Raw genomic sequence first — 25,353 nt, 5'->3', positions numbered from 1 at the left:
ATAAAAATTAGTGATTGGGTAAAAAATCATAGATTATGAAAACACTTCACTAAAATAACTAGCTGTGACAGGAAGTAGACACATTAACTTTTTCAGGTTATTTCTAAAAACCACCAGAAATACTAAACATCAGTTTATGAATTGCCAATTATTTTACTGTTGTACCACAACTGGTATACATTTTTTTTTAAAGAAGTCTGACCCTATACTTGTAGTGATTTGGGACCAAATTGAAAATAAAACAGATACTAAACAACACTTGATACAAAATGCCGCTACAAGCACACAACCAGACATCCTTCTGTCTGTTTTTTACATACAGATCACATACTACTTGGGGAGGCACCAGTAACGTTCAAAGTTAAATAGAAGCTGCACAATTCAGACTGATGTGCACATATTTCACAAGCAAAGGAGACCCAGTATATGTACATATGAGCATGTACTGCAATGCATTACTGAGAAAGCTCCTAGCGCTAGTCGCTACAACTGAAAAATGGGTTGGTTCCATATAAAATTTTGAATGATCAGCAAGTGGATTCAAAATAACTGAAAAGAATGTCTGTAAGAAATTGGGTTATTGGTGAGGGGTGGATTCCCCTCTCAGGCAACAACCACAATCCTTGTCAGGGTAAATAACAAAAGTCACTAAATAGAACTTGCGCCTAACTCCATGGTAGCTTGGCACAAAGCTGTCAGACTCAACTTGGAGGCAATGTGTAAAGTATTTATGCAGCACACAAAACAGAAACAAAGTGAAAACACAACACAAGAAAAATGTTAAACCAATTTAGAAAAGTAGAGTACATTAAATAAATAAAACAATACGAGAATGATAAAAGTCCAATCAGTAGAACAGGAGATATACAATTTCAAAGATTTAGGTAGATATAGCCCCGAACAGCACAAAGTACCACTAGCGGCCATTTGGTCATGCTAGACTAGGGGAAAGTCACAAGTTCAGGACGACTGTGGGTCAGGTACAAGAACCGGGTTAATCCTGCTAAAAAAGTTACCTTTCCACAGTATGGTTCCAAGAGTTCCATTTGTGGTGGAGAAGGCCTTGAATAGCAGGGAGAGCATCGCAAATGTTCATCGCTGTAGTGTGAAGAGGAGGCCTGCATCACTGATTATTGAAGCACGAAGAGCCAGCTGAGTATTGCAGACAGGAGCTTCGCATTGGCAGTCACCACAGGCTTTTGCTACTGTAGCACGAAGTGCAGATCTCACGCTGCTGATCGTTGCTGGCGGTTGCTGTAACGGGCAGGGTCAGGTTGAGAAGAGCTTCACATTGGCTGCTGTCACGGGTGGTACAGTCTCAGCGGGAGCTCGCATGTTCGCGGTTGCAGAGCCTAAACAGGATGAGCTCAACTGATGCCAATCAAGGGTCTAGGACCTGGGGAGCACCTCTTGGATCTGGAACTCACTCCAGCAGAAGCCAGTAGGGTTCAGTTAGGTCATTTTCAGGTCCAGTGCAGCAGGTCAGTAGGCAGATGAGGGAAGCCTCTGGAGTTTGTTGTATCCCTGTAGTTCAGACACGTGGTCAGGCAACTGACCCTTTAAGTCACTTAAGTAAGTCTGGGATGAAGGGAGCAGGTCCAGTCTTCTTTCTCACAAAACAAGGCAGTCCTCAGGTAGCAGGGCAGACTTCTGGTAGCAGTAGGGCAGTTCTCATACTGTGGTGTTGGGGGGGGGGGGGGGGGGGGGGGGGGTGAAGGGGAAGCAAGGCAGTCCTTCGGCAATTTCCACAGGCCCAGGACTGTACGGATGAGTGGCTCTCGGGATCCAATATTTATACCTGGTGCAAGCCTTTGAAGTGGGTGGATTCCCTATACAATTTAAACCTGACAAAAGGTTTATTTTGCCAGGTCAAAGAGGCAGTTTAAAATTGCACTACAATACTGCACTGGCATGCCTGAGACCTGTTTTAAAAGGCTACTTCATTGGGTGCCACAATGAGTGCTGTAGGCCCACTAGAACCATTTAATGTATAGGCCCTAGGCAGATGGAGCACCATTTATTAGGGACATACAAGTAAATCAAAGGAACCAATTAAGTGTAAGGCAATTTTTAACATGTTTTAAGGGGAGGGCACCAGCACTCCTAGCACTGGTTAGCAGTGGTAAAGTTCCCAGAGTGCTAAGGCCAACAAAACTAAGTTCAGGAAAAACAGGAGGAGTAAAGGTAAAACGGTTGGGGGAATACCATGCCAAGGATGTCGGGTCTAACAGACAACTCAGAAACAAGGATACATGACTTTTCATAATATTTCCTGCTAAACGAAATTGGGAATTAAATTCTAGGGATAAGGATTGGAATTTGTCATATACGCTCCCTTACTCACTCAGTACAAATTAAGATCAAGCAAGGAAAGGGTGAAAAGGCACAGCGTTAACTCAAACAAAAGACTAATCTTGGCATTCAGAATCACTTTCAATACCGTATTTACTGCAATCATCCTACATAAATATACACTATTGTGTGGCTGTCTCCAACAACATAACATAAATATGAACCAACTGGTTTAGAATCCAGTCATTACACTATCAATGTTTTAGAAGTGCACTGTGCAAAGTTATGTACATGGTTAAAAATAAAACAAATAATCCCATTTAAGGATTCAAGTGTGCGATGTTAAAATCTTGCATTCTTCAGCCAAGGCAAAATGTCAGTAGAATGGACGATTCCAGGATGTTCCATTAAGGCTTGACTGTAACATTTCTAACTCCACATAAAGATACAAGATTGAGGTATGGATGAGAATCAACCTTAATTTCCCTAGTACTAAGCAGTAATTATCTGATGGGAAAACAACTTCAGTGGAAGGAAAAGTATGCCATCAAATCAGACACAGAATTGGAATCTACTCTTTAAGACGGGAAGAGGGTTAGGACACTGATTTAGGTCGGTCACAGAAGTGTTAATTTCCCTTGCTCTAATATCTGAAAGGGCAAAGGCAGGTACCCAGATTTACCAACATGTTTTCATGTAGCCTGTTTTCTAGCTGGGACTTCAAAATTGAGACATACAAGAAGGGAGGCTTTCTTGCAGAATGATTTTTTTTTTTTTTTTTTTTACTGGGAGGGTGATTCATTTCAGGGAGTTTAAGATTAATGCCATTAGGCCACCAATTATACATAGATATTGAACTTTGTCAAGCTGTGGACCTCTTTATTTGGCCAATGTTTGCAGTGCATAAACCCTGTTGTGAAATGATGCAGCTTCTGCTTGTCAAGTGTCCATGCAAGAGTGAAGAATGCAATCATCACAGCTCTGCCTGCTTCCTCAACAGACTCTCAAAACTAGTGGCATCTCTACCTCAACATTGGACTGATGAGCTACGGTGATCTGGTGGAAGAAAGTGCATGGTAGCTTGAACACCAACTCTTAGAAACACTGTTAGAGCAGCTGTTGTAGTTTGGGTAAGAGACAGGCTGGATCATCCCTGGAGACCTCAGAGTCCAGCAAATGATGTCAAGTGTGAAACTCAAGGTGCTGTGCCTCAAACTAGAGCTCAAAGTTTTAGCGAACAGCAAACCTTTGCTGGACCACAATTGCAATCATCATACTTTAGAATGCTCAAAAAAGTTGAAAGAACGAATGAGACACAAGGAACAGGATTAGAAGCTGTGGAACTCTACAGAGACCAGCAGCAACTCACTTGATGGAGTGCATATTTCTACATAAATAAGTCTCTGGGAGAACGGAGTGGGCCAAAGTTCCTGCTTCCAGCAAAGTCTTCTCCCAATAAAGCTTTTCCTTCCTTCAATTTAAGAATGTACCACAGTGTGCTCCTGTCTAGCCAAGCTGAGGCAGAGAAACGTATCGGCTATTCTCGTTTGGAAAAAAAACAACAACAAAAAAACTGTAATTAGGTATATACCAGTTCTTATTATTAATTGTTTCTATACTTATATTTCTGATAGTTAAACCCATATTTGTCACTACATATTTTTCCAGCATGTAAAGCTATACCACAGCATACACAGAGATGATGGCTGGGCTGGGGTTACAAAGAAAGGATAATGAAGAAGCAGAACACCAAGCTCACCAGAAGTTAACTGCTTCCTACTCCTCAACGATTTTCTCCCCGTCAACTGAATTAGAATCTGGTTTGAATGTTAACACCAGGAGGAGACCGAAGCATTCAACTATATTTTTCCCAGAAAATGTGACCAGAGAGTACAATTTAAAGTAAGCATGCAGAGTAACCCCGACTCTCTTGCTGTCTTACAAATGCCTGAATTAGGACAGGCTCCTTAGAACTCTGCCACTGTTGTTCAAGTAAACTGACACTCCTCCAATGTGAGAGAATTGTAAAGGCAAGACTATGGAAGAAATATTCACCAGGCAATAGCGACTCTAACCACTCTACTGCCTAGTAAAAAACGATTACATTGTGCACATTTGTCTTGATGAAGAACATTTTGGACACTTTAAATGGATCAAATATCTGCCCCAAGGAGGGGTGCATCCTACTGCCAAAGCACCAGACAGTTCAACTAGAGATTCCTGTGGACCTTGGCAACTATTATGTGGTGGGGTTTCCTAATACCTGGAGTAATATGTCATCTGGCTGCAGTAGCGCCCTCAAAGAACTGCTTGACTGAGTCACGAAATTACCAAAACAAAAACATAAAGGGAACAACGGAGTATACTGCAACATGCGCTGCTCAGCACAGCTTATATACAGTTTGCATTCTACAACCAACAGGCTGAGGCAGTTGGCGACTAATATAAGCGATAGGCACCAACAGAATCTAACATATCAACAGTGCTGCAGAAGTTCACAGCACTTACATGATTCTGGCATTTGTCTTCAAGGATAGGACAGGATTCTGCTAGTTGCACCCACTCTCAGCACACACCTGAACCAGTGTATTGCCCCTGCCCATTGCGTACAAGCTGTATTCACTTCTTCAGGCATCCAACCTGCCTGCTACCTGTGTCCTGCTTCTGTACAATAACCAATGTCCAACGTCTTTCCAGCAGCTGCTTTCCACCACCTCTAGGCCACGCTTAGTAACACACATGGCCCCAGAGCTGCCTTTTCAACTCCCAAGTTTCCACCCTCCCATGCAATGTATCAAATGTAGGCCACGGGGGTGGGTAGAGAAGAAAAAAAACAAAGAAGAAACAAAGAAGAAACAAAGAAGAAACAAAGAAGAAACAAAGAAGAAACAAAGAAGAAACAAAGAAGAAGAAGAGGAGGAAGAAGAGATGGAGGAGGAGGAGGAGGAGGAGGAGGAGGAGGAGGAGGAGGAGGAGCCGGAGCCTTTCTCCAATGCAGCCATCTTGGGCCTGGCTGAATTGAAAATGCTAGACATAACATTACTGAAACCTACTACTATTCTGGAAAGCAATGACTTATACTCAGGAAAATTGTCATATGAAATCTTCAATGAACTCATTGGGCAGGCATAATCATGAATTATAAACTTTTACACCTTTGGCTTTCCAGTAAAATACACAGAAAGCAAACACACAACTGTGGATCCTTTTCTGCAGAAGAGGTCAGCTAGATTGTGAAATGGGCACTTGTATAACACAACATTGACAATTTTATATATTTTTTTATTCAAGGTTTTTATTTGGTAAGTACAACAAGAAGAGTACAAGAAAAAGAAAACAGGCAGTGCAAAACATACCATCAGGGCTGATGAGGGAGAAAAATTGGCAGACAATGCTGCAAGACTATCAGCAATTATAACACAGCACATTCAAAGTTCAAATTGATATAGCCACAAGAAGCCACAAGGTTCAGGGGACCATGTGTCTTTGTGACCAGTGGAGCGTGTCTCAGCTAGGGTTCGCATTGGCTAGGAAGTAGATGGCGCTGCGTAAAGGTGGTGTCACTCTCAGGGGACAACCCTCATGTGTTTAAGGGCCGGGGTATTTTAGAATACTGATAGAGTCCAAGCTAGAGGGAAGATAAAAGATGAAGGGGGCAGGGCGGGGGGCAGTTATTCACCTGACGGGGTTCCTGGAGTATCAATTCCCAGTATGCAAAAAGTTGTACTTGACAGTAAGTCCCATCACATATCCAGCTACATATATGGGGTGCCCCCAGTATATCGCATCTCCACATTTGCTAGGAGGAGCAGCATCACAGTCGGGAGTTTCACTCCGCTGGGAACGTCCTTAACATGGCCATCATTCGGGACCTCTAGGGTCAGTAATGAGTGATCAAGGTAATGGCATCATACACTGAGGTACAAAAGCAGGCCACTGCAGGGCGCTCACAGCAGTGAGAGGAAAAAGAAATTGCTTGGACCAGCTTGTATGAATATAAAGGAGGCCACCAAAGTGAATGACTTTGCAAATCACGAGGGATAGGTTAGTGTGAGGATCCTGCAGATAAAGGGTAACATCTGTGTTCATTGAGACGAAAATACTTCTGATGCAGAAGGTGAGTCCCCTATGTAAATGATGTTGGCATAAGAGGGCCGTCAAGGGCTCTATTGCAATAGCAATAAGGATAGGTGATAGGGAGTATCTTTGTCTGGTTACCCTAGATATCAAGGGGGGGGGGGTGGGGGGAGGAGCATAAGTTTTCCATTGATGCACAACCTAGCTTACAGTGACGTATAGAGGAGTTTTATCCAGCTAATAAAGAGGTGGATAAGGCCAAGTCGTCACAGCACCTGAAATACGAAGGGCCACTCCAAGGAGTTGAACGCCTTGGAGGCGTCAAGCAGGATCAACACTGCACGTAAATCATGGGACATATGTCCGGGCAGAAGTCCCTATTGGTCTGGGCAGATGATGTTGGGCATCAGAGGGATCAATCGAGTTGCAGGTAATTTAGCGGGAATTTCATTGTCCAGATTGATCTTTGGCAGAGTGAGGTAGGGGATGCACAGATTGGGGGCTTCCCATGTTTCAGAACAGTGTTGATAACTACCTCGCGCATTGCAGGGGGTAGACTTCCCAACCAGAGAACACTGTCGTAAACAGCCAATACGAGAGGGGCAAAAGATCTGGGTATACTGTGTGTTAAATGACATAGTGAGGCCGTCCAATCCTGGAGCCCTGTCTCCAGGGATACTTTGTATCGCATGCACTATATTAACAGGGAACGGGACATCGAGGTACTACCAGTGGGCATTCTTCAGCCAGAAGAGTTGAATGGAAGTCAGATACTCACCCAATTGTGCTGGGTGATAGGCTATTCCTGAACTATAGAGTCTGGGTGTACAAGGTGGTCATGGTATGTTCCAGGGCATCTGGATCTGAATGTAGGATTGGACAGTAATCTAGTAATTCCATAATATAGTCACTGGAAGAGGGTCGGCTAAGCAGTTTAGTTGGCACCTGACCCAATCTGTCCCCCTCCCCATAGCGCTGAACCACTGCCTCCTTACCGAGATAATGTTTCTCAAATTGCTTACTCATCATATTCACTGAGCTTTTACCTGATTGAGGCTACGATGCCTATGTCTCCTGAGGCGAAGAAGGCAAACTAAAGGGCGCAAATGTCAGATTTGAGCCTGGCAAGCTGCACTCATCACCTGCAGTACCCCTGCCTGCTTGGCTATACACATGCGGCGGATGACAACCTTGAATGCCTCCCTCAGTGTGAAGGTAGAGATCACAGATTAGAATTATGAAAAAAGTACTCTATGTATGATCGGACCTCATCTGAAATATCGAGTTACAGAGGGTATTTGAAGGAAGTCGCCAGGTGTGAGCCGAGTCTCACGTGTCTAGTGGAGGGCGAGTTCAAAGAGGACCAGTGCATGAATGAGCGTTTACTGGAGAGGTGTTTGTCGTCAACCAGGGGACTGCATCTCTTATTGCCAGCTAGTGGTCCATCCATGGGCCAGTGCTGTGTGTGCTGTTCATGCAAGTAATCTGTGTCTTGGGAGTGCCTGTACCTCCACAGGTCAATGAGCCTGTGATCTGTCATAAAGAAGCACAACAGAGCCGCTGCTCCTGCGGCCATCTCATATCATCTGACCGGTCAAAAAGGTGGTCCAGTATAACATTAAAGTGATCCCCCACAGGAGAGTTTTAGGTCCTACACTAGGGATTTGGTGCCATATTTCTTCAAAGAGACCAGGCAAGATAGTCAATATTAGGTCTATAGACAGAGCAAATGGTTGGCCTAGAAGTGTGCCATGCAGGACAATGTATCTACCCTGTATTATCACACAAGGACGTGTTTGAGCGCCACTGGAGATGTTTGTGAATCAGAATGGTGAACCTGCATGCTAGTTAGAGTAGACTTCTGTATGTGTTTCTGTGAGTGGACAAAAATAATTAACCTGTTTCACTTAATGCACCAAACAAGGCAATACGTTAATATTAATCATGAGTCTCTATGATGGCGCACTGGCTGCAGAATTATCAAGAAAGTAAGGGGTATGGGGCTCTCTAACCAAATACCAAGGCATCAAATCCATTAGCCCAATCATAGCTGAGCAGTTAAGTCAAGCCTTCCTAACACATAATCTTTAAAGCCAACATGCTTTGTTGCTTTAGTAGTAATTTTTATCCTAAAGTACCATATGTCCTTCCACAAAATGGACAGCCCGGCGGTCATAAACACACACTGATATTCACAGCCAGCAAACTCAGATATCAAGGGGTTCGCTCAAATGTTGGCTAAAATCGGCCTAGCATTAGCAAGGTCATCAGTAAAAGGAAGAACTAACAAAAATGTGATCATTAACATCCTGTGAAAATGATGTATGAGTCACATATTGCTTAACAGCCACTTTCACATGAAAAGCCGACAGAAGGTAGGGACGGGAGTCAGGAGTGAAGTAACATTCAAATGCATTTATTTCTCTTTCAGATCTGAAAAAGTGCCTGGAGGTGAACATGTTATCAGAGCTTCTGCTGTTTGGTATTTTTTTTTTTTCAGATCTCATTTACATGTCAGATCATCCACAAATACTACCCATCAGTTGGCTTCCAACGCAGTCTCAAATGGCCCAGCACCAAGGGGGCCAGACAGAAATCCAATGCCAGACCGAAAGGCGCGGCAAATGAGAAAATGAGCTGTCAATGTGACTTCTCAAAGTCATAGGCTCATTTGGAAGAAGGGGCAGCACTCAAAGCTCTCTGTGTGCTATGTAGTAGAAAATCCTTACTCCCCATCGTCTGAACAACAACCTGACTATTATGCCTGGTCTTCAAAGTTGTATCTAGAAGGAAGCATCACTGGTGTCAACACCTAGTAAGTGACACATACTGTTCAATATGCTGGAGGCCTACTCTAGTGTCGCTCTACTGAATGTACGTGCACAAGGGCACTTTAAGGCACTGCTGTACTCAACAAGACGAACAAAAAAAAGTACTTGAGGAATACCGGCACAGTTTCAGACTCTACAGCGTCATCATGAAACTACATATAAACAAGAGACTATATTTTTTCAGTTCAATTTTAACTAATCCTTTCAATTAGAAAACTATTGAATATTTGATTTTATTCCCCCACACAAGAAAATCTGCTTCCACAGTGGCTGAATTCACTATGCTATATTATCAACCGTAGCATTCACCAGTTTGAAGCATCTTCGGTTTACAATAATCGTAAAGGTTGGAGAGACAACATACCACAAATAGAAAACAGCAATGAGGATCATTCTGTGATTGACTTTTCATAAGTCATGAAACCTTAGGGGAATCTGGAATCCTTCAAATATAACAAAGCAAAGAGAATGAGGTCCTTCAAGGCCAGCTTGATGCATTTGACTTTTAAGGGTGGATTTCTACCGGAGTTCTGTCCCTTCGCCCCATACACTCACTTTGGGAGTGTGTAATAACCTACGGTTCTGAAGAAACAGTTGTATACAAGACTGCAGGATGCGCCCTGGATGCAATGAGGGGACTGAAAACGGAAATTCCCCAGATGCATCTAATGAGGGTGCTTGGCCCAGCAAACCATGGAGAACAAGTTCACAGACCAAGCACTTCTACTGGGAGGTGATTAGGGACAGGAATGTTGAAACTGATGAGGGTGTTGTCTGTCCTGGTCACTAGGGCTGGCTTGTTAACTGTGATGTTGCTGAAGATGATGAATATTGGGATCAGGGGGTATCCGGTGGCGTGGGTGAGAAGGATAACGTGCTGAGTGAGGCCTAGGTTTCCAAGATTTCTATCAGGGCTGTAGAGTCTGGGTTAGTGAGGTCTTCTAGGTGGAAGTGGAGATCTCTGAGGATAATGAGGGTGCTGGAGCCAATAATGAAAGGTGCAAGGAAGTCTGTGATGTAGCTAGCTAAGGTGGTGCAGAGTCCCAGAGGTCTGTATACGAGGGATCCCCATAGAATGAAACTGGCTGTAATGTACAACTTGAAGGTGAGGTGTTCCATGTAGCTAGTAGTGGTGTTCGTGAAGGTGGTACAGCAGATTGTATCCTTGAATATAATGGCAACTGCACCTCCAGGCTTGTGCCAGAGATGGATGAGAGATGTGCAGGGTAGAGGTTGGATTCAGCAATGTTTCCATGAGGAAAAACGGATCTGGAGTGTGATTATTTAGCCGGTCCTAGATGTCTGTGGCATGTTTGGTGAGCAAGCAGATGTTCATTAGCATGCATGTGAATGTGGAGTGGTGTGCAGGTGGTGACTGGTATGCATACGTGCAGGGAAGTGGTTGCTTTGGTTGGAAGTGGGAGACTGGGGTATTTGGTGTTGTTGGTGCAGGAGTGTGGATGAGAACTTACACGAGGCACAGTTAAAGGCATCCTCTGTGTGGCAAGTAACAGGTGGGGTGTTTAGCTCCTAGAGGAACAGGATGGGGGTAGTGGTGGGTTGAGAGGGACCAGGATTTCTGGCGCTGGGCCCAGGCCAGGTGCGGACAGACACAGTTGGGCTTGCCTTTCCAGAAATGTCTGTGTTTAGTAGATTTCCCTTGTTGTCAGCTGACCCAGTTCCCAAACAGCGTAGATATTCAGCAGGGCAAGTGAGAGCAAATGTGGATTTACTTTCACTCCGCTGGCCAATATGCCAAAACTACTGCCAAAAGAATTTACATTTCTTCTTGCTTGCCATGGGGATCATAAATGTCTAGTCCTGTGGTGTAGCCGGTTGTCAAGACAGGTTGGGCCACTATTTAATAATTTCTTTAAACAAAAATACTACTGGCATTTAATGGGCTTTATGCCCCTTCTAACCTGGAGCAGGACAATCTGGGATATCACCCAATCAGGGCCAAAGTTTGGAGGGGGAGGGTGTTGGATGAAAGACAGTTAGGCACGTTCTAGGGTGGGGCTATACCCTGATGCTAGGGTGGACAGCCACCACAATTTCCAAAAAAATAAATAATGCCTGGTATCTACTTGGTTTTCAGCCCCCTGCGGATAGGTTGGGGTAGAACTACCCAATCTGACTCTTCCTCCTGTGGAGTAGGGTAGGACTATATTACCCATTCTGGGATGGGGGACATGGCCCGACGCCCGGGTGGACCGCCCCCACGCCTCTGTGCTAATGCTAAAATCTTGGTGCCTAGTGGGATTTATGACCAATATGGGGGTCAGATTGGGGTAAACATCCCCTATCACCCCCCCCGGGGTGGGGGAGTAGCAATACTGTCTTCCCCATCCTTTTTCAGCACCAATGCTAAATGTATGGTGTTTAATGGGCTTTCTTTATTCCACCCTGGGGGCTAGGAATGCAGGCTGGAGGAAAACACCCCCTATTTGTCCCCTGTGGTAGTGGGCTTATTTCCAATGGGGCGAGCATGGAATCGAGGGTGGGAGGAAGGGCGAGGGACGGGGTAATGGGAGTGAATCCAACCCTCAAACAGTAATCCCAGGGGTCAAGCAGGCAAATCCCTCTTTGGGGAACACCTTCTCACAGTGATTCTCAAGAAGGATCCACTAGAGAGACAGCACTGGAAGGAAACATTGTCCCTCTGCCACCACTACCTCTACCAAATAGTTTGGTGCTCATGGGCAGGGTTGTGTATTCCCCGTCACCGATCAAAAGTGAAAGCATAGTGCAACATTTGCACCATCTACGTTCACTTTCTTTGCTGACGTCAGCACACTCGTGTTACAGTAAATTAAAAAAATATATATATATATATATATAGGCAGGCAAGGTAGATTTTGCCTTTGCGCCTAGACTTTGATTTTTTTTCACAAGGAAAGGTTTCTGGTGTCGTCACCAAAAACATTTTCTATTCAAGCTTGGTTGTTGATTCGTTCTCATCATCTGCACTACAAAGATAGTGTAACGCCTCGACATCCCTGCTGAAGCAGTTCATGAGATGCATTATTGAGGTAGAATTGTTGTGTCCTAGATTCTACGTGCATTTACCTGGTTTCTTTGGTAATGTGCTTTGCAATGGACTTATTGTATGTAAAGCATTGTTTGTATGTGTTTTTTTTTTTTTTTTTTAATCTGGAATGCGCACACACACACACATATATATATCATCTAATGTGCCCACCTAAACAATATAGTTTCTATTTATCATCAATAAACACTAAACCAACAGTAAACAAGCACATCTAATCTCAAGTCATGAAGTAAAGCAGGACCACCTTACGGCTGAATGTGTCAAAGGTCACAAATCAAACAGTATCATGTGATTGACACCCGGTATCATCGTAAAGTCATGGTTGTGGTCAGCATCTAGCAGAACAGATGGAGTCCTCCCCTTCCTGGGTAAAAGCCTATTTGATGTTGGTCAATGAGTTTGATCTTCCACAAATACCTAGAGCAAGCCAATATTATTGCTTTCAAAAAGCTTCGTCAGGTAAGGAGTTATAAAAGATTGCATTAGCATAGTCAAGATTAAGGGCCTGATTTAGATCTCGGTGGACGGGTTACTCTGTAACAACGGTGACGGATATCCCATCCGCCAACAAATAAATCCCATTATAGCCTATGGGATTTATATTTCGGTGGACGGGATATCCGTCACCGGTGGACTAGTAACTGTGACCATCTAGTGCTTTGCATTCCAAACTATTAACAACCGATTGGACTCCTAGCTTCTTCCTTCACCTGCTCCTTTTGTTGTTTCCCAAGGTTATTTGCATATAACTCCAGCTCCGTTTCTTGCTATATCTTAAAGAATCTATTGATATTTGTATGCTTCAATGACAATGTTGGCTAGATCTCAGTTAAAGTGGTGATGGATCCAAAATAAGAGTTGGCAGTTCTATAAAAATAAAACCTTTTATTTTAATTCTCTTGTTTTTAAGTCTTCCATTTGTTCCCATGTTTTGGCAATCTAACCTAGCATCTGAACATGGAGATGGTCACAGATTGGGCAACCCGGAGGCTAAACATCTGGGGTACGCTTTTCTTAAGCATTTATTTGGAAAGGAAGAGTAACCAAGATGCACATGATGAAACTTTTAAATTTACATAAGAGTGAGTCATTTTTATTGGTTTCCTTTGTTAAGTGTCATTCTCCAAATATCACCACCAGTGTCAGAAACATTGATCTTTGATCCTTCGTAAAGAAGGTTCTGTTCATTAAGCTAAAGAATGGGTAAAACCTGAAGGACAGACCTTCTTCACCACCCAACAATGCCAAAAAGCATGCAAATCCACTACAGCTAAGGCAAATCTCTTGTTGGAATACCATGTGGAACAGGAGATCACATTCCATGTTGGTAGATAAAGAGATGAGGCAGCTAAGACAAATGTAAAAACTATTTGCCTAGATGACATCAACATCAGATTTCAAGGGGAGCGACCCCTAAGGCAAGAGTCGCTACCCTGGCGGGCAAACTGTATTTAGGCCATTTCTGCCCCCCTTGGAGGCAGATCGGCCTATTTTTATTAGGCCTTGGACAGAGATTTTTTTTTGTCAGTTTCAGTTGAGCAGAGCGACTCCTTAGGCAAGGGTTGCTCCCCTGGGGAGGGGGGGGGGGAGGGAAATGAAGAGAGGGGGGTAATTTGCTTGCCCTTGGGGGCAGATCAGCCTATTGTAATTAGACAGCAGTTTTTTTTTTTTTTTTATATGTGGGGAGCGACCCTTTAGGCACTGGACGTTCCTCTGGGGGGGAAAATTTATTTTAGGTTATTTAGATCGGCCTAATAAAAATAGGCTGATCTGCCCCCAAGGCGGCCAGAAACCACTTGGCACCAGGGACTTTTTTTGTGCCAATTTCACGCAAGGGGAGCGACCCCTTAGGCAAGGTTTGCTCCCCTTGAGGAGGAGGGGGCGGGGGGAGGCAGTTAGACCTATTTTTGAAAGGCCAGGGAAGATTTTTTTCTCCAAAATAAGAGGGTAGGGTTATGGCCATACCCCCACCCCAGAAAATGGGGACAAATTTGTTCTGCCCACTAGTTGGCAGATGGGACAATTACCCCTGATCCACACGGGGTGAAATGCAGAAAGTCAACTAGATGCCAGGGAATTTAAAAAAAAAGAAAATAAATAAATAAGTTAGGTGGTGGCTACCAACCAGTATGGGCCTGGTTATGTCCCCACCCCAAATGAAGGGGGTAACAGTCTTTCAGCTCCCCCACACACTAAAACATCTTATCGCACAAGAGGACATTTGATTATTTTGGGTTTTGGATTTACATTTGGGACATTAGAGCTTGGCTAAATCTCAAAATCGTCCTACTTGGAATGGTGAGAGCTGCACTTTTTTAACTTTGGGACGCTGCCATGTAGGAAAATCCACAAGACCTAGACTCATCTGAAAACTTAACATCTGGGTGATTCCAGGGTGGTGTGCTTCACATGCACCCGCACCATTTTCTTACCCACAATGCCCTACAATCCTCCAAATTTGCTGGAAATCACATATTTTTCCCAACTTTTTGTGATGGAACCTTCCGGAATCTGCAGGAATCCACAAAATTCCTACCACCCAGCATTATCTCATCTATACCAATAAAAATTCGGCTGCACTTGTCAGCCTAAAAATGTTTTTTTTTTTTCCAAGCTGCCCTTTTGGTTCCGCTTTGGGTCTCCCTCAATTTCGTCATGTTTTTGGCTCTTCCCAGTCACAGGCACTTGGCCCACCTACACAAGTGAGGTATAATGTTAACGGGGAGACTGAGGGGAACATTGGGTGGTAGGAAATTGGTCCCCGTGAAGTGATCCCACACAGAAATGTGGGAAAATTTTGATTTTTTAAGCTAAATTTGAGGTCTGCTGAGGATTCTGGGTAAGGAAACATTGGGGGATCCACGCAAGTCACACCACCCTGGACTCCCTCAGGGGTCTAGTTTTCAGAAATGTCTGGGTTTGGTAGGTTTCCCTAGATGGCTGCTGAGCCCAACCAAAAACACAGGTGCCCCCTCCGCAAAAACAGAGAGTTTTGTATTTGATAATTTTGATGTGTCCAGATAGTGTTTGGGGGCATTTCCTTTTGTGGGCACTAGGCCTACCCACACAAGTGAGATACCATTTTTTATTGGGTGACTTGGGGGAACGGTGGGTGGAAGAAAATTTGTGGATCCTCTCAGATTCCAGAACTTCTGTCACCAAAATGTGAGGAAAAATATTTTTTGGGGGCCAAATTTTGAAGTTTACAAAGGATTCTGGGTAAGGAAACGTGGTGAGAGCCCCACAAGTCACCCCATCTTGGATTCCAATAGGCGTCTAGTTTTCAAAAATGCGCAGGTTTGGTAGGTTTTCCTAGGTGCCGGCTGAGTTGGAGGCCAAAATCTACAGCTATGACCTTTTAAAAAAAACACATCAGATTTCAATGTAAAAATGTGATGTGTCCATGTTGCGTTTCCTGTCGCAAGCATTAGGCCTACCCACGCAAGTGAGGTACCATTTTTATCAGGAGACTTGGGGTAACACAGAATAGCAAACCAGGTGTTATTGCCCCTGGTGTCTCACTACATTTTTTCCTTCCAAATGTAAGAAAGTGTGTAAAAAAAAGACTAGTATGGGCACCCCGGAATTCCGAGATATGCAAATATCCACTGCTTCTCAACACCTTATCTTGTACCCATTTTGGAAATACAAAGATTTTCTGGATACCTATTCTTCACTCTTTATATTTCAGGAAATGAATTGCTGTATACCCAGTACAGAATGAAAACCCATTGCACGGTGTAGCTCCTTTATTGGCTCTGGGTGCCTAGGGCTCTTGATGAACCTACAAGCCCTATATATCCCCGCAACCAGAAGAGTCCAGCAGACGTAACGGTATATTGCTTTAAAAAATCTGACATCACATGAAAAAGTTAGAGGAAAAGGGAAAAATGGCTGGGTTTTTTTCACCTCCATTTCAATATTTTTTTCATTTCAGCTGTTATTTTCTGTAGGAAACCCTTGTAGGATCTACACAAATGTCCCCTTGCTGAATTCAGAATTTTGTCTACTTTTCAGAAATGTTTAGCTTTCTGGGATTCAGCATTGGTTTCACACCCATTTCTGTCACTAAGTGGAAGGAGGCTGAAAGCACAAAAAAAAATATATATATATTGAAATGGGTTATGTCCCCGTAAAATACCAAAATTGTGTTGAAAAATTTCTGATTCAAGTCTGCCTGTTCCTGAAAGCTGGGAAGATGGTGATTTTAGCACTGTAAACCTTTTGTTGATGACATTTTCAGGGCAAAAAAAACACAAGCCTTCTTCTGCAGTCCTTTTTTCCCCATTTGTTTTTTTAAAAAAAGGACATTTTCGCTGTATTTGGCTAATTTCTTAGTCTCCTTCATGGGAACCCACAAAGTCTGGGTACCTCTAGAATCCCTAGGATGTTGGAAAAAAGGACACAAATTTGGCGTGGGTAGCTTATGTGGACAAAAAGTTGCGAAGTGCAAACTGCCCCAAACAGCAAAAAAACCAGGCTTGGCACTGGAGGGAGAACGGCCTGGCTGCGAAGGGGTTAATTTTTTCCAAAAATACTGTAAAAAAAAACAAAAGCATTAAAGTGACAAAGCTAAAGTTTTCCTTCTCACCACAAATGTTTAAAATACCACTTACGTCAAAGAAGTCATGAAGAGTCAAACAGCTTTACATTCCAAATTGTAATTAAAGAGAATATACACCCATAATACACATAGGCATCCCTGTATCAAACAATGCTGTACTTACACGTTACGGCATGGTATGGGCCTGTAAAATCCAATTTCTTTCCCCGTGAAACGTGTCTCGTTGCCATTTGGATCCTTACAAGTAATATTCGGAGCTGGATAACATGGAGCTAAAAGCATAGAAGTTAGACAATTTGAGAACGGCATACTTCTGTAAAGTCACACAAAACTTAATTGTGCAATATGAAAAATGCTGGCAACGTTTTCGTGAAATTAAAAAAATCTGTAAAAATGGCTGAAGAAAAATGATGTGGCTAGTGTACTAATCATAAATAAATCAAGACTAGACAGGCAAAAATAGTACATGTCTCAAAATATCTCATTTGTATAAATTCATAATACAGGAAGAAGCTTGAGAACAAATTAAGAGATGTGAGTATAAGGATTTCCCAAGCAGAGAGATTCCACAACCCCAACATACAATCATGGCATGGTAAAGCACTCTGAAGTTAGAGAGATTTTTGGACAGGGGTGGTTTCTAAAAATGTTCCACGATACTGAACTTAAAGAAAGGCACACTTTTAGCGCAGGTTCTGCTAGCTAAATTCTTAGGATGCCAACTGGGGCTCCCTCCTAAAAAGACGCCTTGGGTGATATGGGCATGTAATCAAAGAGTAAGAGAAAAAAAGCCAAACATGCTTGATCATGAGTAACAATAATTGAATTGGGTGTAGGGTAACCAACGACAGAGTAATAAGCCAATTTTGCCAAAGTGCTTCATATGAAGGGAATAGTTTGAAGACATAAGGTACACAGCAAACAGTTCAGAATGTTTGTAAGTGAAAAGAAGGGAACTAGAAAAAACAACATTCAGAAAGCGAAAGTAAAGTATTTCAGAAACTAATTATAGAGACCATTCCAATGTCTGTGTGCATCTGAAACAAACAAAAGAACATTTGGGCACACTGTGGAGTTGGGTATAGGGACGCAAAGCGTTACCAAAACAAAGAGGTACAAAGGAGGAAGAACAGAGATATATAGAAAACAGAAGTATGGTCAGATATTTTAAACTAGACTTATTTTCCCCAGCTGCAGTACAGAGCAGGGACCCCAAGGTCCTAGAGGTACATGGCATATGAATGCTTTTTGGAACCAGGCCTGTATTAAGTCAGAGGCAGCCAGGGAGTAATGTGCCTGTAACTACAGACAAGTGCTTTGCGAATAATGTAGCAGAATTCTTTCAAAATGTATTTTTCGCTTACAGTAGAAAGGAAATGCACCTGGGTATGCCTGACTTCTTCTGCCAGGTACTGCTTAGGAAACTTTCCCAAGCACAAGGGATATGGTTGAGGGTGCACTCAAGTAAATGGGTTGCTCCAATTGGGGAAAGCCGTGGACCACAACGTCCAACTGTTCCAATTATTCATGATACTCCATACCCGCCAGGACAGACTGACCAACTTTGCCCTATTACGGACAGAAAAATGGTTATCTCAAAGACTTGCATAGTGCTGTGCATCGTATAGGCCTGTCTCACTTATTTAGGGAGAAACGAAAAAAAAAAACGAAAAAAAAACAAACAAAAAAAAAAAACACCAGTGGCCTTTACTCACTTTGTTTGATTTGCCTTTTTCTTTGAATACATTCCTTACCGAGACAACCCACTCAGGGGCTAAACAGTAACAACCGATTCAGACAATACAATCTATGCCTGTACAAGAGAAACTGTGGGACAGAGAGGCGACAGTCCAGTCAATCCAGATTATTTTTATTTCAATAAAGATAAATTATTCTTTACAGTAAGTAATGACATTGTGACATAAAGAGACTTTGAGGCTGCAGTGGTCACACACCAGTCTTTCTTTTAGCACTGGGTATCTCCCAAAAAAACTGAAATTAAAGCGTGCACCTTCCTAGACAAAACAAACTGCTCAAACTTTATTTCACAAGACTTCAGAATGAGTACCACTGTGCCTGTCACTCATAGGCAATAGAGTTCCCCAGTAAGACCACTCCTCCTGTGCCCGAATATGAAACTCTGATGTGAAAGGGAGATTGTGTGACACTGGGTACAGTATCTAGGCACTCCAAGCACATTTCCTTTGCATAGCAGGGCGAAAAATAAAGTTAATTGAAAAACTTGAACTTCCCCCTCCCCCGTTATGACCCTCAACTTTGAGAGGTAAATACAACGTCATTTTAATGCTACCTCAGTATTTGATAATGGAGAAGGGGAAAAGTGCTTTAACGTGGATGTACTTCCACCTAAGAAGGAAAGTTTGATACAATGACATCAGAATACCCCTCATCAGCCACTGAATCCTAGTTCTTGTTGCTCCACGTGTTGTGTTATGTCCAATGATTTCCCTGGGAAGCAGCAGAGACGTCTATGCGCCATGGCCTATAGAGACTTGAGTAGGATGATGCAGTGTGTGTTAATTGTAGTGTGCAGGCAGCAGAGGATGGCTGAGGCACCCTTCCAATTTTTCCCTGGATAGTGAGACCATTCACCTCCCCCTATATGTTCTCCTTTGTCAAACGTTTTGGTGAGTGACCAGACCTGCTTTTTCCCAAATGGTCATTACTTCAATACTACTGACTGAAGTATTACAATCCAAGATGGCTCTTACTAAGTTCCACCTACATAACTTCGAGTTGAAATTATGTAAAGAAGCTGGGTCAAAGGAAGGTGCGTTGCTATGCATTTTGTTTTTTATTTTTTATTTTTTTTAATGGTATTCATCTTCAAGTTGCTACAATTTTTCTCCTGATTCCCAGCAGTTATTTCTTGTTGGACTCCAAACTCCTTGCTTGCAGTTTCCTACTCAGATTTGTGAGATTTGTCTTTTTGAACATTTCTTCAAATATTAAACAGGAATTTTCCCTACCTTTTCCTACCTATTGGCCGGATGCCCCTATATGGGACTAAATCTAATTGACAAAAGATTATATTCAAGAAATCAGTTGCGGCTTCTAGCAAGACTTACTCTATCGATCATACCATGAAGGATGTTGTTCCAGAAAGGTGTCTCGTTCATGCCCATAGTTAACCAAAGAAAAGAACCCACTGAACTTTGTATAGTTTTCAAATGTGTAGAAATGCTTCTGTTCACTACAGCACAGCTGTTAACCGGGTCATAGTCTGAGCAGGCCCTTCTGTCTGTTGGCGTTTTTTAGGTGCCTCTGAGAGAGGTGACAAGCAATCCTCCTGGGTAGCAGATGGCACAGCTCCAGGCATCTAAATAACCACATGGCATGTTGAATACCAACCAAGGGCTTCTTAGTATCATGGACACCCCGAGTTCACTGTGAAAGTCGGAGCTTGACTATTTAAAGTATCCAATCCAAAATTGTGGTTTCTCCAGGATGTGGCAAAGTGATTATTACTCCAGGGTCGGTTTCTGTTTTTGGCATATAAAAGGCATCACTTGGGAAGGGTAGATATGTCGCAGCCTATTTAGTTTTATGATTTTTAGTCATGCTCAGTATTCCCTTGCCACACATTCTTGCCCCTGATTGTTATCAGCAGATTTGGATTATTCCCTGTGCATCTTCTCTTTGTTGTTCCCTTGTGCAACTTCTCCGGATATTGAGGGGTATTATCACCAACGCAATTTACATGAGCCAAAGAACCACACAGACTGCCAAAGGTGGGGCTCTCCTCCTAGTTGTGACAACTTAAGGAGAAATTATCACCTTTCACATATGTTATGTTCTGGGTGACACTATGGCTACCTGGAGGCATCACCTTCAATATTTTTAAGTGATCATGTAGTTTGGGATTCAGTAAACTAGGTCAATGATGGCACTTGTATGCTTACTTCACAATAGTGGTTTTCCTCCTAGCCAAAGTGGTGGAGTTGTATGACTTCACTGTGCATTTAAATCCCAGTTTCTCATGGTTCTTACTGCCACTTCTTATTTTGAAGGATTCAATTCCCGAAACTGTCCTTATAAAGATACACAGAGCTGTAGTGAGATGTAATTCCATAACTGAAGAAGAGTATTTGATTAAAATCAGCTTCTGAAATGGTTTATATCTCCAAAGTAGAAACCCAACCGGAAAAAGAAATACCTGCTCAAACAAGGAAGGACTTCTGCAAGAGGTAGTAAAATGCTTTGTGCCTTGAACTTCACATGCTAGAATCATTCGACCTGTACTCCTTAATATATGGTCCCTTGTCCCCAGTGCAATGCTGTCAAACAACAAAGTCCGAAACACACTGGCTGGAGTGGCAAGGATTTAAAAGAGGACATCCACCCCCTCAGCCCTCCCACCCCCCGGCCCCCAAAGCCCCTGCATGAAATATTGCTTGGGCAGGTGACTAGGTTGCGAGACATGACATCCACACTGGTACTTCCAGACTTGGTGAAGTATGAGTCGCATTTTAAATATTTTAAACAAATGACAACAGAGTTTGCCATCCAGTATCTCTAAATTCACCATGTACTAATTTCCCCTGTGACTGACCTAGAGACAGTGCCAGAAATGAATTCTCTAAAGGTTAAAATAATAGCGCAAACTGAGAAGAAAGGCTTCTCCAGAATTTACAGGTCACTCATAATAAACTCACCTGACCCATTCCTAAACCTTAAGGAAAGGTGAAAAGACAAGCAATGAACGGGAGAGAGGATGGCCCATTTCCTCTAGTCTTCAACTCATACAATTTAAATACCTGCACAGACAGTATTATTACTCACATAGGCTGTGTCGAATGGGAAGAGCCCCTTCGGCCCCAAGTGTGTGGTAATGCATACATTTCGTTTTTGCATATAATTTGGGGGCGCCAGGTTATCACATGATTCTAGAGAGGATGCATACTTAGGGGTCTGGTAAACCATGCTATTCCTCTTGAACCCAAGCTGGATGGCTGGATTGTTCCTCCTGACAGTAAACCAAGATATTGTAAGGAAATGGAGAAGTGCTGACCCCTCCATCATTAAGTGAGTGGCTGGGAAATGGACTGATAATCTGCTGCAGTGGAGGTGGTGCATTGGGCAAGAAGCTGTCCAGCCAAATATCACAGGTTCTGGCCAAGATGGAAACAATAGTCAGACACTGCCGGAACAGAGTTGTAGAATTCATACTTTGTAATATCTATCGTGAATAAAGGGTCTGTATACTATGTGATAATACTACGCTTTACTTGACCGGCAGCAGGTTTAACAAGGAACGTGGTTACGATTTTCTAATCATTTGGTGATATTGGATTTTTTTAAAAATAATAAATAACATTGCTTAACTGATCTTTTATATTTTATGTACATATATGTCTTGACTCTTAATATTAGAAAAAAAGAAAACAAAAAACATAGTGAGGGTGGTGACATGCCCTACAACATTCTAGTTCTTGCCGCAGACCAATCTAAGGTCAGAAAATGTCTTCACGTTTTTCCCTTCCATTTACACTATTTTCCTTGAGTTTATGCGTGGATAGTAAAAAAAGACAAGCATTGGCATAGCTAATACGTCTCACCTTTGGGACCTTGTAAGTATTTAGCCATGTAGGGGATAATCCTGGGTGCTCCAACACCTACTGTTCTTTAACTTGGAAGCTTTGACACCAACAGGCACATTAGAGCACTGCATTGCAAAGAACTTATTTAAAGTGTTATTTTTGTACAACTGCTTTCTGAACTCACCTATCTGAAAGTGCATTCATATGTGAAGATGGCAGGATGCGGTGGAAGTGCTGCTGTGTGTGATCAATGGGGTGGGAGGGCCTGGATGCCAATAAGGGGGCTGGTAATCATGATTCATTCTCTGAAAATCTGAGCTCCCGCAATCCGAAAGCTGAGCCAATCAGCAAATTTTTAGAAGCAGATAGTGGAGGGCTCAGAAAGGAAGGGAGGGAAGGAGGCTGCACAAGTACTGTGATGGTAGGCCATGGTGGGGAATGAATAGGCAGGGGTGTTTAAAAACAACAGACAGTGGGAGAAGGGCGGGGATGAAGTAAACTGCCCTAAAACAAAGATTTTAATATAACAGAGATGGGATGGGGTGGGATTAAAAACAACTAAAGTGGAAGGAGGGTGGGGATAAAGAAAACTAAAACTAATAAAACAACATTGATAAACAAGGTGACTGCTGTAGCCAATGATCTCGCTGTGACACAAGACAAACAAGTGAAAAAGAAAATTAAATACCTACTGCAACATAATGATTTGGTGAGATCACCTTGGGGCAGTCGGTGCAGAGGGCAGGTACACAAATCAAACCAAGTCAGTGCTTTAGCGATACCCTGCTTAGGTGTCCCTGGTAGGAGAGTGACAGGTGTATCTTGTAGCAGCAGAACGCTCGGAGTGCTGCTGCTTCTGTCTGCCTATCCCAAGGCACCGCAGGGGTAAGGTTTGCTTCACCTTGCGTGGGTGAGCTTTCAGAGGAGTCATTAGATCTGTCCAATTGTGCAGAGGTCCCAAGAGCAGGGATATACATTTTCCAAAAGAACTATATTGTTTCTAAACCACATTGGTTCTCGAGTTTAACCCTCACAGATTAATTTGTTTCAGTGACTCAGCCATGCATCAAAATAGAGAATTGGTTGTATGTATCCCGTACATCTAAATTTATCTTCCGTCATAGTATCTGATTGGCTGTTAATCTAACGTTTTCTGTGATATCGCTGATTTGGATACTAAATCCATCTCCATGGAAACACGAACAGATTGCCAGTTTAACTTTCTTTTATGCTACATGTGGGCAACAGCCTGTACGTTGTGACGTCCTCTATAAACTTAGCAGATGCTCTAGTCCCCGCCCCAAACCATCTGCCCAAAGCAGGCATCAATTATGGATGAGGGTGTGAATGCGTGAGAACCAGCAGGACGGGAGGGTGGAGGGACATCGCTGTGGCATGATCTCTCTGTATTTGCTTTTTTCTCAGCCCCCTTGCTGCCAAGCTTGCAGCTTTGAGAAGGCAACTGTGAAAGTGAAGCATATATGAGCAACAGCCCACAGGAGGAGTGCTTACAGCAAACTGTTCAAATTAAACGGGGGGGGGGGGTGAATGAAGTTGTGTAAAGAAATGTGAAACAAATTCAGAGGAACATAATGAGACAAGAGAGCGGATTGAAAAAAGTAGTGAGCAGAAAGAAAAAAAGTCGTGCGCCCAAAATAAAAAATAAAAATAAAAAAAAACACATACACATGGCTGCTAGTGAAGGTCTTTCAGGAGAAGCTTCCGAGTTACACCATGAGTCATGGGCGCTAGGAACAAGATAGAGTGGTTAGGGGGGGGGGGGGGGGGTGGTTAAGACACATGGAATGTCTGGGTATGTTGGTGCTTGGGAAGGGATGTGGATCTTGTGGAAGCTGATGAAGTGGAGGCTGCAAATGTTTAGCAGAATTGTTTTAAAAGGTTTTTCTTACAGACATGTTAGTTGTTGCAGGTCCGCCAGAGTGGCAGGTCATTCTTTGATCAATGGTTTATTGTTTGTTAAAAGCCCTGTGATATGTTGAGTTTTGAAAGGGAATTGACTAAACAGACCTCCTGAATTCTGTTATGAAAGTGTTTGGGATATCAATTTGGTATTGAAAAAGTTTGGTATTCAACCTTAAGAGAACTTAGCAATTTTACTTTGTCTGGTTTCTTTTATACAGGTTTCAGTGGTTGAAGCTTTAGATACTTCCAGTAGATTTTACCAACCATACAGGGTGTTTTTTGAGATTTGGAAGATAACAAAGATGATATCAGAACAAATTTTCTTTTTATCCAAAAACTGAGGCGTATCCTAAGTTTTGTGTTGTAGAATGCTCAGAGTATGAGTCTAGAATGATGTTGGTGCCACTCAATTACTGATTTCTTATGTAAAGCCATACTGAAATGTTAATACTATTGCAAGATGGGTGAACGACGATAAAATAATCTGGTCTTGACATAAACAGGTTTAAATCTCATTCTGTAAGAGAGTCTATGGCTTCTAAGGTCTATTCGGCAGGAGGAAGGTTGGAAGAGGTGATGAAGGTAGCAGATTGATCAAATGCGGGGTTTTTTATTTTAAATATGTTGTGCATGTTTTGACTGTTCCTTTTAGAGGCTTTGAACATGGATCATGCCAGTCCCAGCCTTGCCAAAAAAATTTGATTCTCATAGCTTTAGTGACAAGAGAATCAGGATTTTAGTAAAGACAAGGGGCTAGGATTATCCCTCCCACCCTTCCCGCTTTAGTAGGTGGAAATTATAGGGAATGAAAGGGGCTGTTTCAGTTTTTGAATTTTAGAATTTAAAATAAATCAATGTGAATTATTTTTAGCCTGTAAAATTGATATTTTCAAGGAGTGTTTTCATTTTAGGCTATGTAGATATGTAATTGCTATATTTTTTCTACAGCTTATTGAAGAGAATCTTCCACTGTTACAAAGAGAAGAGAGCAGAGCGAAAAGAGGAAGAAGATAGAATGTTGTGAAGTTTTAGTTTTACAGACAGAATGTTCTA

General features: G+C 42.6%; 1 protein-coding gene across 1 annotated transcript in view; it reads right to left on the bottom strand.

Annotated features, from left to right (window-relative positions):
• Positions 1-25,353, bottom strand: part of TM2D1 (TM2 domain containing 1) — a 178,571-nt gene that overhangs the window by 110,601 nt on the left and 42,617 nt on the right. The window contains exon 4 of the mRNA XM_069232551.1: positions 16,980-17,088. Within this exon, the coding sequence (XP_069088652.1) occupies positions 16,980-17,088 (109 nt within the window). The remainder of the gene's footprint in view (positions 1-16,979; positions 17,089-25,353) is intronic.

This window comes from Pleurodeles waltl, chromosome 4_2 (assembly GCF_031143425.1).
Source record: "Pleurodeles waltl isolate 20211129_DDA chromosome 4_2, aPleWal1.hap1.20221129, whole genome shotgun sequence".
Classification (NCBI taxonomy): domain Eukaryota; kingdom Metazoa; phylum Chordata; class Amphibia; order Caudata; family Salamandridae; genus Pleurodeles; species Pleurodeles waltl.
This window is presented reverse-complemented; position numbering and strand designations above follow the sequence as displayed.